Below are 12,071 nucleotides of genomic sequence, written 5' to 3' on the forward strand. Positions count from 1 at the left end.
ATTTACCTAATATTTAAGTAAAGTTTCATAATTAAACATATCTCAAAATGAAATTACATAAGCTTATATACCAAAACCAAATATAATAAAAAAACAAACTAAGTTAGTGTGATCTCACTAAATGGGATTGCATCTGCAAAAGAATATAACATTTAATAGTATTATTAATTAATAATTTGATACTCCATAAATGCATTTTCCGTACAAAAACAATCACACTTAATATTAATAATGATTCAAAGTTTTTCACCACAACATCAATAATTTGTTTGTCCATACTTATAAAATAAATCACTATCAACATGACCAAACTAATATATTTACATCAATTTTTTCTTAGTCATTGTCAATACAAATAATTAAGTATCATATTCTTCTCTTCATTCACCATCTACGTGACCCACCAAGTATCAAAAACCATCTTTATAGTTGCCATCAATATGGTCAACTAAATATCAAAACATATCTCGAGTTTTGTTAACATGGTAAACTAATATTGATCATAAATTCTTAGTAATCATTAACAAATGTTAACTAAGTTGTGGAACATCTTTTTATGCTTGTTCAACACAATCAATGAATATAAACAAAAAAAAAAATCTACTCTATTCATATAAAAATATCTCTTTTACAATTGATATATATAGTTTTGTTTCAATTAAGTCATATATTATTTCCATTTAGAAACATAATACCACAATTTTCATTTCAATTCCTAAATAACAATAATACAACATTGAAGAAAATAATATTAAAAAAATATACTAACATTTAAAGAGAACGAGGTGTCAATACTATTTAATCCTCTTGTCAAAGAAGCTATTACGGTCGAGGGATCCAACTCTAGGTGTATCTCTTGTGAAAAGAAGATACCTTAATCAATTATACACTTGAGGGTCTAGCCCATTGGTCAACTGCAAAGCTTGTCTTTGTGAATGTCCTGGGTTCGATCCTTAAGAGTACCAGTCTGTCACCCCCGTGGTGCGCGTAAACTGGCCCGGACACCCAGGGTCATAAAAAAAAAAAAAGATACCTCAATCAATATGTTATTTTTTTGTCTCGAACCAAACATTTATGTCCATAAACTTCATTCATTCTTAACATCTCATAATTATAATTATTCTTATAAATTTTTAACCACCCAATTATTTTTCACATTCTACTTTAGTTTCTTTTCACAATCATAACATTTCATTTCTTCTTATATAAGTCATCCACCCACCCCTTCATACAAAAAATTATTTATCCATTCCATTTCTTCAACTTCTCTAAGATATACCAACATTGGTTATATTTTCTTCTTCCTAGCACAAGCATTGATAATCCAGTTTAATTCTTTAATGGCCTATACTTGGCTTTATAAAAAACAGACTACCAATTCACATGTCAATTCTTTTTGAATAACTTACATAATTTTTCCATTACGCATCTAACTTTAAACGTTTATTTATTACACATATTAACCTACAACACCTTGGACAAAATATATTGAATAAGCATCAAAGTCTATTTGAAAACTCTTTAACCTTACCACAAACCTTTTTAGTCAATTTATAATTTTTTCTAACTGCCATTTCAAAGCATAGTTATTCCAACACTCATATAACAAGTAAATCCACTTAGCCAATTCATATAAAAATTATGGTTGGCCTAAAATTGTCAAAATTTATATGTTCCTTCCTTCAAATTTGTTTTCATTTCTTCTATCTCATTTCATTTCCTCAAACCAAACTCATAAGTCCATTTGGTTTTTAAACATATTCACACATCAAAATCTCTACCTAAAATTCAATAACGATAATTTTCCATCACATACATGAACATACAATTTACATACTTAACTAAAAGCTCACTTTATCTTAATTTTTCATTCCTTATACTCAGGCTTATTGGATGTAAATTGGAACCATAATAAAAATATAGCAAGTATAGAAATACAAAAAACTTAAAAAGAAGAAGATAAGACATAAATTCTAATATGCAATCTTATTATGGAACATTTCTTTTCAAGTAATATATATATATTTTTTAAGAGATTCACATTTCTTTAAATAAAATTCAAAAAATCAACCTAAATAAATTAGAAAACTTGAAAAAATATATATAAAGCAATAAAAACCCTAAACAAAATAGAAAAAATAAAATTATAAAGCATATTATTTAATTTCCTAAAATAAATAGGAAAAGATAAAAATAATTTTTCTTAAAAACCTCTGCATTAATCTTTTCAGGTTGAAAAAAACTCATCCTCCAATTTAAATTACTTTTATCTCGATCTTTTATGGATGTTTAATCAAGCCTTTCAAACTCCTTTTCTTTCTTTAATTCAATGTATAACATTTTTAGACATTAACTCCACCCTATTCATCTTAAAATTTGTATAAGGAACAACTAGTAACAAATTATTTTATTTGTGTTGACTTATAGAGTAATAAATTGCAAACCTTAGACTTGATTCATCAATATGTGTTACATCCATGTAACCCTTGGATGCACTTACCTTTATGATGATAATAAAGTTGTAATCAAAATAATTAAACATGGTTTGAATCAATTTTTTTTTATTTAGTATTTTTCATGTTTTATTTACATTTAACCTTTAAATTATCAACGAGAAGACCATTAATGGCATTGTGGCTGCCATTATAGTTATTATATATTACATCATTATCAACATAATCATTATCAAAATAAAAAAATAAATTAATAGAGAATATTAATCCATATTTATCTCATCATAAATGGATCACCAAAATCTCTACTATACCTACATAGATCATGAAATTATTTGTTATGCTCGAGCCTTTTAAATGAATTAAAAAACATGACTATGAATTTGTGACTACTATCCTTATGTTCCTCTAGTTTTCTTTTTTTTATCTTTGTTAATTGATAAGATAATTTTTTAATTTATCTATGCAATTTTCACCTCCAACTAACGAGATAATTTTGTAATTTATCTTTATATTGTATTTTCTCCTTTTCAAATGGAGAATACATCTTATGTTCTTCTACATAAATATGTTTTGTTATACAACCACCATTTTAATCTAAGATTATTTAACAACATATAAAAATTAATAACTAAGAATTATTAGACTTGATACCAATTAGTAGAAATTGAAATTACATAAAAAAAACAACTAGTACAACATCATGAATTTTTTAATAAAACAAATCATATAAAAATCTAATTCATAATTTTATTATTTAATATTTATTTTCAATTAATTTCCCTTTAGTAAGAGATTCACAACTCTTAGAATAAATCCAAAATCATCTTCGGTAATCTAGAAAAAACAATAAAAATTAAAAATTCTAAATAAATTAAAAAATAAAATTATTAAATATATTTTTAAATTTTAAATTGAAATAAAAAATAAAAAATCAAGGAAAAATATTTTCCTTCCAAATCTGTCGCATCAACTATCTTTTTCATCTACCTTGTCTGACTTCACTCTCAACTCTACTCTACTCTACTTCTACCTCCTACATATAGACAGAGCGAGAGAGGACAGGTCGCAAAACAATAGTATAAAAACGTTGTGCTCAAAAGCGGGACCAGCCCGCCATTAATGCTATTCTTCAATTCATATCTGTCTTCCTGTTGCTTCCGACTAATCAAGCACTCCGGAGCTTAGCTCATACCTGGTCAACCCACCCTCTCCTTCTTCCTCCACTAAAATAACCGGTTGATTCTTTGTTGGGATAAGATAATTAGAAGTGGGTTACTTAGTTCTTGATTTTCTGGTTCATGGGTTAGCGTTTCATTCTTTTTATTTCTAAACTAAAGTTACTTTCTGGATTGGTGGTGTCTTTATTTATTGGTTGTTTTTAAAAATTAGACTTTTTGTCTTTTTGGTTGCCAAAATAAGAACCTTTTGTTGCAGAAAGGAGTATTTTTTCTGGTTTTGTTTTGTTTTGTTTTCACACATAGATCTATCCCTTTTGTTTTACTGTTCAAATATGGTTCCTTTTAAGCTTTTCAAGCTCGAGTCTTTGATTTGATTGATCTTTAGAAGGAAGAGAAGTTTCAAAAGGGTAGCTAGGTTGGTTCTTGATTCAATTTTGATGGGGATTTGCCTGAGTGCCCAGATTAAAGCTGAGAGCTCATGCAACACAGGTACTCTCTCTATTTTTTATTGGGTTTTTATTGAACCCCTTGTTCATTTATGTATTTTGCTTCTGTGGTTATCACTTTTTTTTTAAGTTGATTTCCCTGAATTTTTTTGTGCCAATTGCTTGCCTTTTACCTGATTGGGTTCTCGCCGGTTTTCTATCCATTACCTGATTAGACTCTGATATAGTTGTTTATCTTCTGTAAGGTGAGCTAAGAGGAAGTTGGATTTTGAATCCAAATGTAGTATGCTTCGCTTGGAAGTTAATGATATATATATTTTTTAATAACTATGTTATTACTATTTGGGCGGGTATAGTTTGCTGAGAAATTTAATTCTGTGAAATTAAATCAGTTTTATGTTCCCATTTTGTCACCGTGGTCTGTTTTGGTTGCTGGCAAATACCGGGAATAGAAAAGGAAAAGGAATCTTAAAGCCTTTCCAGGTTTCCTTTAGCACAGGCAAAATGATCGGCTCAATCATGGCATTATCTTAATTAAGTAATGTCACTTAATTGTTTTACGAAATTTAAAAGCCAAAAATGGTGTTGGAAATTCCTTAGTAATGTGCTGGTGGCAATCAATTTATGTAGAGGGTATATGTTTTCTTTAGTAGCAGGGTTGAGTTCAAAGTATGTTAGCACAGATGGGAATGATCTGAGCAGTACGGGTAGCAAGTTCTTGTCTGTTTCAGTGCCTCCAACTCCTCGGAGTGAGGGTGAGATCTTGCAGTCCACCAATCTGAAGAGCTTCAGTTTTTCTGATCTCAAAATGGCCACCAGGAATTTCCGTCCTGATAGTGTCGTAGGAGAAGGTGGTTTTGGTTCAGTTTTTAAGGGATGGATTGATGAGCAGTCATTTTCTGCTGCCAAGCCTGGAACTGGAATTGTTATTGCTGTGAAAAGGCTTAACCAAGACGGTTTCCAAGGTCACAAGGAGTGGCTGGTGAGTTCGTTTTCTCCTCCTTTCCACTTCTGTATAAGCAGAGAATTTTTCAGGAGTGATGATTTGTTTTTCTAACGAACCTATTAAAATTTAGCAAAAGTAGAGATGGACATCAATAAAAACCAGTGTGCTGGTACCTTCAAATTTCAGCAAATCATTTCCAATTGTTGACCTTGTTTCCCTTTTTGGTCTTGTTCACCATAACATATTTAATCCAAGTTTACTCTAGCTTGAGATTTATATGCTCAATTATCCTGTGCTTCTACTGTAGGCAGAAGTAAATTATCTGGGGCAGTTCTATCATCCTCACCTTGTGAAGCTGATTGGCTATTGCTTAGAGGATGAACACCGACTATTGGTATATGAATTTATGCCTCGAGGCAGTTTGGAAAATCATTTATTTCGAAGTGAGCTATTCTTGTTCCATCTCTTGAAATTGTTGAGCCAAAATGGATGTTGCTTATAATTTGAAATTAAACTGTTTATACTGTTGCTTACCAGGAGGTTCTTATTTCCAACCACTTTCTTGGAACCTCCGCATGAAGGTTGCTCTTGGTGCTGCAAAGGGTCTTGCATTTCTTCATTGTGCTGAAACACAAGTAATATATAGGGACTTCAAGACTTCTAACATTCTACTTGATTCGGTATGTGTGATGGATGAAGCAGATTTCATGCTTTATGATATGGTTTTGTTTGATGGTTTCAATAGTCTTTTCACTTTCTAACAGTGCTTCTAAGAATTTCTTTTGCGTTATTATTGCAGAAATACAATGCAAAACTTTCTGATTTCGGGTTGGCCAAGGATGGTCCGACTGGTGATAAGAGTCATGTATCTACCAGGGTTATAGGAACCTATGGTTATGCCGCTCCAGAATATCTAGCTACCGGTATTAATCAGTTCAGATGCATTTTCCCAGAGCTTAATTATGAGTTTCCTGTCCACCATTCTGTCTACCTATTAGATTTAGACTGTTGAACTGTGTTTTTTACTCACAAATTGTGATGACCATTCTTCTTTGCTGATCAGGTCATCTAACTGCCAAAAGTGATGTCTATAGCTTCGGAGTTGTTTTGCTAGAAATGTTATCTGGCAGGAGAGCAATCGACAATAATCGCCCATCTGGAGAGCACAATCTCGTTGAATGGGCTAAACCCTATCTAGCTAACAAACGTAAGATCTTTCGCATCCTAGATAATCGCCTTGAAGGCCAGTATTCAATGGATGTTGCCTTTAAGGCCTCTACTCTTGCGCTGCGTTGCCTATCCATAGAAACCAAATTTCGACCAACTATGGATGAGGTTGTGACAGCAATGGAGCAGCTTCAGGATTCCAAAGAAACTGGTAGTGCAAATGGCCATGCAAGCAATGCTCCCCGAATTCGCAGACGAAGTGCAGATGACACTATTAGTGGAAGGAATACTGCTGCATATCCTCGGCCCTCCACATCCCCACTATATGCTTGAAATAGAATAATGGAACTTGACTACAGTTGCATCTTTTCGAACTTGATACAATGCTGGCAGTTTTGCAACTCACGCGGGACTCTGGCATCACTTCAAGTATATTTGTCCAGTGACTGTACAGTATATTGTTTTGGCTAAGGTATTCAAAGTACCCCTGACAAATTTCCAGGTCTGCCTGTAACAGGAGTGCTCTCAATGTTGTCTTTTTGATTGTAACGCTTGGAAACAGCTCCCGAGCTGAGAATCAGAGATGCAAGAGCTTTGGGACCGACCATTTAAAGTTAGCTCCCTTGTCCTTATCTCCCAGCCTGTCTTGTTGTATTTGTTGTATTTAATGTTATATTCTTTTTTTCCTTTTCATATGGATCTGTGAATAACACCTTCAGATGCATTAGTCTGTTGCGGTAGGTCCTTTGTTTCTGTTTTCCAGAAAGAGAAGCTGAGCTATATGTTTCATGTTTGGGCTTCATTTACGTGCTATTATATGCCATCACAAAAGCTGTGAATGCGCCTTTATATTTCTCGCGACTTCTATAATGCCTTGACATGGAAGGGAAACCGTTGCTCGTCTTCTTTTCGCTTCATGCAAGTGTGAAATCATAATTATATCATACTCATAATATAGATAGTTACCAATTAAAAGGTACTGCTTTTGTTGTGCACCATCTCTCAAAAACATCACGTCATTCATTGTAATGATTTTTTTTTTTAAACCTATATGGTTTTTTTATCTAGTTTTTTTTTTAATATTTAATTCATTAAAAATTAAGTTTTATGATTTATTGAAGTTTGTTTTTACGTGGTTATTTAATCTCATGATTTATGTTATAGATTTAGTGAGATAATCTTGTTAATTTGAGTTGTTTTTCTTTTTTGATTGATATTTTATTTTTATTTTTATCTTTTAATATTTTTAAATTTGAATTGGTTAATATTTTTAAATTTGAATTGGTTAAGAATTGATTTTGTCACTTGTTTTGATTTATTTTAGATAAAATTATTATAGTCTCATAACTTTAGAATTACGAGTTTTGCAAGTTAATTTGGATAGACTTGGATGGTTTTATATTTCTTTTAGATTGATTTTTTTAAAATTTTTATTATTTAACAATGAATAATGAATTTATTGTAAATTGAGTTTTATAATTTATTTAATTTATTTGGTTATTTTAATCTTATGACTCGGGCTATATGAGCTTAATAATTTATCTTGGGTTAATTAATATTAATAAATAAGCTATGGTGGTTGTAATTGAATTATAACATGGTGATTAGACTTGTTGATGGTGGTTGATAGCTATAATTTTTTTTTTATTTACGCGGGTGTCCGGGCCAGTTTGCGCGTACCACGACTAATCCCACAGCTCACAAAACATCCTGCAAACCCAGTGAGCATGTAAAGCACCGCGAGGATGACAGATGTGCACGGTGAGGTTTGAACTTAGGATACAGAGAAAGGAAACAAGTCCCTTCAATCGTTGGGTCAAGACCTCAAGTGCTTGATAGTTATAATTTTCTAATTGCTTGGAGGTGGTTTTATGGGTCTGATTTAAAAATTTCAGAAAAAACTATAAAACTCTCAAATTTACAATTGTTTTGTAGTGATTTAAACTGGTAACATTAACACGTGACAATCATGTATTAATTAAGTTTTGGTTTAGAATTTATTATTTCGGATTATAGAAAAAACTTTCTAATTGATGCTTTCCTAAATGCGCTAGGGGTGTAAGTTCTCCTTTTAAAAAATATTTATAAAAACGTATCTAATAAAAATTAAATAATCATGAATTTATGTGATCATTAAAACAAAAGCAAAAACTGAAAGAAAATAATTTTATGATAGAACAGGAGTCTACTTATGAATTATTTGATTCCTTATTATTCTTCAACAGATATTTTTTTAATAAAATTTAAAAATAATACAATAAAATAGGATTTATTTAAAAATAAAAAAATAATTCAAAATTGAATTTAATATTTAAATTGAAAATAAAATAAGCTCTATAGTGTTTTAAGAAGAATTCATATAGTCAAATTACTAAATAAATGATTATATAAGACTAAATAAAACTGTATCATCCTCGCAACAAAGGGCATATGACTAGTTTATTAAACAAATTCATTGCATCCATAAGAAAATGGATTGCGGAATTCTACTATAAAAAATAACCTAATTTGGCAGCACAGCATAAACAAAACATCAAAGTATTTTTACGTAATTATCATCAACATATAGAACATTTTGGTTATCATCAACATCAAAGTATCCTGAATCATGTAATCAATCCAATCGAAGAAAAAAGAGAAAGAAAACAGCTGCAAACAGAGAATAGCGAACTGCCGGCGCAAGAGTTTACTTATTTTTTGGACGGAAAAAGAAAGAAGGAAGTATTCAGCAAAAAAAGGAAAGCATTATAGAAGTGGCCAGGGAAGCGTCGAAGAAGGAGAGGGTGTAAAGTTGAGGATAATGATGTCAACCGCACCTTAGACTCCACTGGGAAAGTTGGGTTGAAGACTGAAAAGCGAGGATCGCCGCCATATAGCAAAAAGTCCATGAAGCTTTTGAGTTTCGACCTGAGCAAAAAGTCCATCTCAGACAGTGCAGCAGCAGCAGCAGCACTAAGGTTAAGGCTGTGGACTTGTGGTGTTAACTCTGTTCATGTTATCACGGGACACTTGTTTTTGACCCCTAACGAAGCGCACCAAATAAAGGAGGGACGGAGCGCCTATACTTCAACTTATTGATTCGAGATTTTAAATTAACCTAAGTGAATGTAGAATATATTTAATTTTATTAAATTAAAATATTATTTATTTTTAATATTTATTTATATTTAGTTCATGAATTTACCGATTAATAAATAAATTTAGAGTAAAATTAAAGTTCATGAAATAAAAATACTTCATAAAAGATATTATAAAGATGTTATAATTATGAGATTCCTATTGTATTAAAGTATTGTTCATAAATATTCTTGGTCAATGCTCTTTTAATATTGGATATTTATTAGTCGTAGAGATTGATACATGTTATGTATTTTTCTTTATGAAAAAAAACGATTATTCTCATAAGCTGAGGTATAATAGGTACTGAGAACTAATATGTTGGTGCTTGTCATAAAACATATACACTGAACTGACTCGCATGAGAGTTCCATATGAAGATATAACTTATGTCTATGAAAAGGCTTACGTGACGGTTGTGTAAGTGATCTTTACATTTAAAATCACTAAATTATCTTATATATAAAGTGTTATATTTTGATCCTATCACACGTTATCTTGGTAAAGGTAACAAACGAGAAACATTGGATATAACATAAATTATATAAATATATTTAAGTGATCAATAGAGGATTTACATACTAGGTGAATTAGAAAAAAATATTCCATATGTTCTTAGATGCTATTGATTGTTAAATTTTTGTGTAAGGTGGAATGAGATTTGGAAAAAAATTTCAAATCTTATTTAAAGGATCAATAACTATAATGTTGTGAAAAAAATATAATTTGACATGATAGATACAATCCATACTAAAATGTCTAAATCAGAACATTATTGATGAATGGGATAGTAATTACACTGAAAAACTGGTTATTGAAAAGTTAAGTCAAACCACTTATGACTTTCTTAATATTTAAGGGCTAGACATGACGCTATGCATTTGATCTTCAAATATAATTTAAACAATTATTGAATTGATAATAAATTAAATTGTTTGATTTATTTAATTCTATTTATTTAAAATTATAATTTATATTTAGGCCAACATATTAGGAATCTAATGGGTTACACACATTAAGAATTATTAGTCATAAATTAAATTAAGATAATTAATCAAGTGTGACTTGATTAAAAATAATTTTAGAAATTAAGTACTAGAATGTATTTAAGTCAGGGATTATGATTCTAGTCTTAAAATAATCAAGAAAGGACTTGATTGATTAAATTTCTAAAATTATCCTTAAACAATATATGTATAGTATTTAAGGGACAAATAAATATCTTGTCATTTATAAGATTTTTAGAATTCCTTATAAATATAAAGTTTCTCCTCTTATTTTAGAGGGATTATTTGTTAGACAGAAAAACTATGTAAGTTACAAAATAAAAAGTTAGCACTCTATGTTAGAGTTTGTTTCCAGTTGAACAAGTCTTTAGGACTTAGCTGATTTCTAGCCTTGAATAATTCCTATTGTATAGGATTCTGTTATTCTGTTTTGATTTCTATTTTTAGCTTCTGTTTTCAATCTCTGTAAAAGGCTATATATATGGTCTTCAATTGCGTTAATAAATCACACAAAACATTCTTCCATTCTCTTATATTATTTCTCAGCAAACACCAAAACATACTTGACATTTTGGTATCAGAGCTTGGTTATAACATCAGAGATGTCAACAAAAAGAGGTTTTGTGCAGCCTTCAATTCCAAGATTGGACGGACACTATGATCATTGGTGTATGCTTATGGAGAACTTTCTTCATTCAAAAGAATACTGGAGTCTAATTGAGGATGGGATTCCAACAGTGATTGAAGGTGTCCAACCTACTCCAGCTCAGTTGAAGGCAATTGAAGATGCAAAGCTGAAGGATCTTAATGCGAAGAATTATCTCTTCCAAAGTATTGATCGATCAATTTTAGAGACAATTTTGAATAAAGATTCTGCCAAGAGCATTTGGGATTCCTTGAAAACGAAGTATCAAGGTATAACACGGGTGCAACGTGCACAAAGACAAGCTCTTCAAAAAGAGTTTGAGATGTTAAATATAAAGACAGGTAAGTCTGTAACTGCTTATTTTGCTCGTACTATGACTATTGTTAACAAGATAAGGTCAAATGGTGTGAAGAATTTGACTGATTTAACAATCATTGAAAAAATCTTGCGTTCCATGATGTCCAAATTTGATTACGTAGTTTGTTCTATCGAAGAATCAAAAGACCTTGATGTCATTTCCATAGATGAATTGCAAAGTAGTTTGGTGGTTCATGAACAACATATGAATGCTCATATCATGGAGGAGCATACATTGAAGGTAACAACATGAGAATCATCAGGTTGGCGAGGAGGAACTCGAGGATCAAGCAGAGGCAGAGGAGGAGGTGGAAGACGTTATCTTGACAAATCCACTATTAAGTGTTATTAGTGTCACAAACTAGGACACTTTGCATATGAGTGTCCAAGGAAGGAGAGTGAAGGGGTGGCAAACTATGCAGAAGGAGGATAAGAAATGCTATTAATGACGTATGTAAATGAGAAAGCAACAAGCATGAAGGAGTTATGGTTTCTTGACTCAGGATGCAGCAACCACATGTGTGGTAAGAAGAAGCTATTTTCTGATTTTGATGACACTTTTAGAGAAACAGTAAAGCTGGGAGATAATTCTAAAATGCTTGTTACTGGAAAAGGAAATATCAGAATGTTCGTGAATGGTTTTGTACAAATCATTACAAATGTTTTCTACGTCCCAGGCTTGCAAAACAGTTTATTAAGCATGGGGCAATTAGTTCAGAAAGGTCTTGCTATTCTTATTCAACAGGAAACA

General features: G+C 31.1%; 2 protein-coding genes across 5 annotated transcripts; both read left to right on the forward strand.

Moving 5' to 3' along the window:
• Positions 1-3,501: 3,501 nt before the first annotated feature.
• Positions 3,502-6,982, forward strand: LOC118028016 (probable serine/threonine-protein kinase PBL9). Of its 4 annotated transcripts, none has more exons than XM_035031522.2 (6): positions 3,502-4,123; positions 4,734-5,062; positions 5,334-5,469; positions 5,564-5,706; positions 5,826-5,949; positions 6,090-6,982. In XM_035031522.2, the coding sequence occupies exons 1-6, from the start codon at positions 4,072-4,074 to the stop codon at positions 6,524-6,526; spliced, it is 1,221 nt and encodes a 406-aa protein (XP_034887413.1). In that variant the 5' UTR covers positions 3,502-4,071; the 3' UTR covers positions 6,527-6,982. The 4 variants fall into 4 exon arrangements, with proteins under 4 accessions (XP_034887413.1, XP_073263327.1, XP_073263326.1 ...); XM_073407226.1 differs by having other exon boundaries at positions 4,737-5,062; XM_073407225.1 differs by having other exon boundaries at positions 3,503-4,123; positions 4,326-5,062.
• Positions 6,983-10,919: 3,937 nt separating this feature from the next.
• On the forward strand, positions 10,920-11,573 carry LOC140955105 (uncharacterized). The gene has a single exon (XM_073406771.1). It carries the CDS (start codon positions 10,920-10,922, stop codon positions 11,571-11,573), a length of 654 nt encoding a protein of 217 aa, XP_073262872.1.
• The last annotated feature ends 498 nt before the right edge of the window (positions 11,574-12,071 follow it).

Source organism: Populus alba, chromosome 1 (assembly GCF_005239225.2).
Source record: "Populus alba chromosome 1, ASM523922v2, whole genome shotgun sequence".
Taxonomy (NCBI): Eukaryota; Viridiplantae; Streptophyta; class Magnoliopsida; order Malpighiales; family Salicaceae; genus Populus; species Populus alba.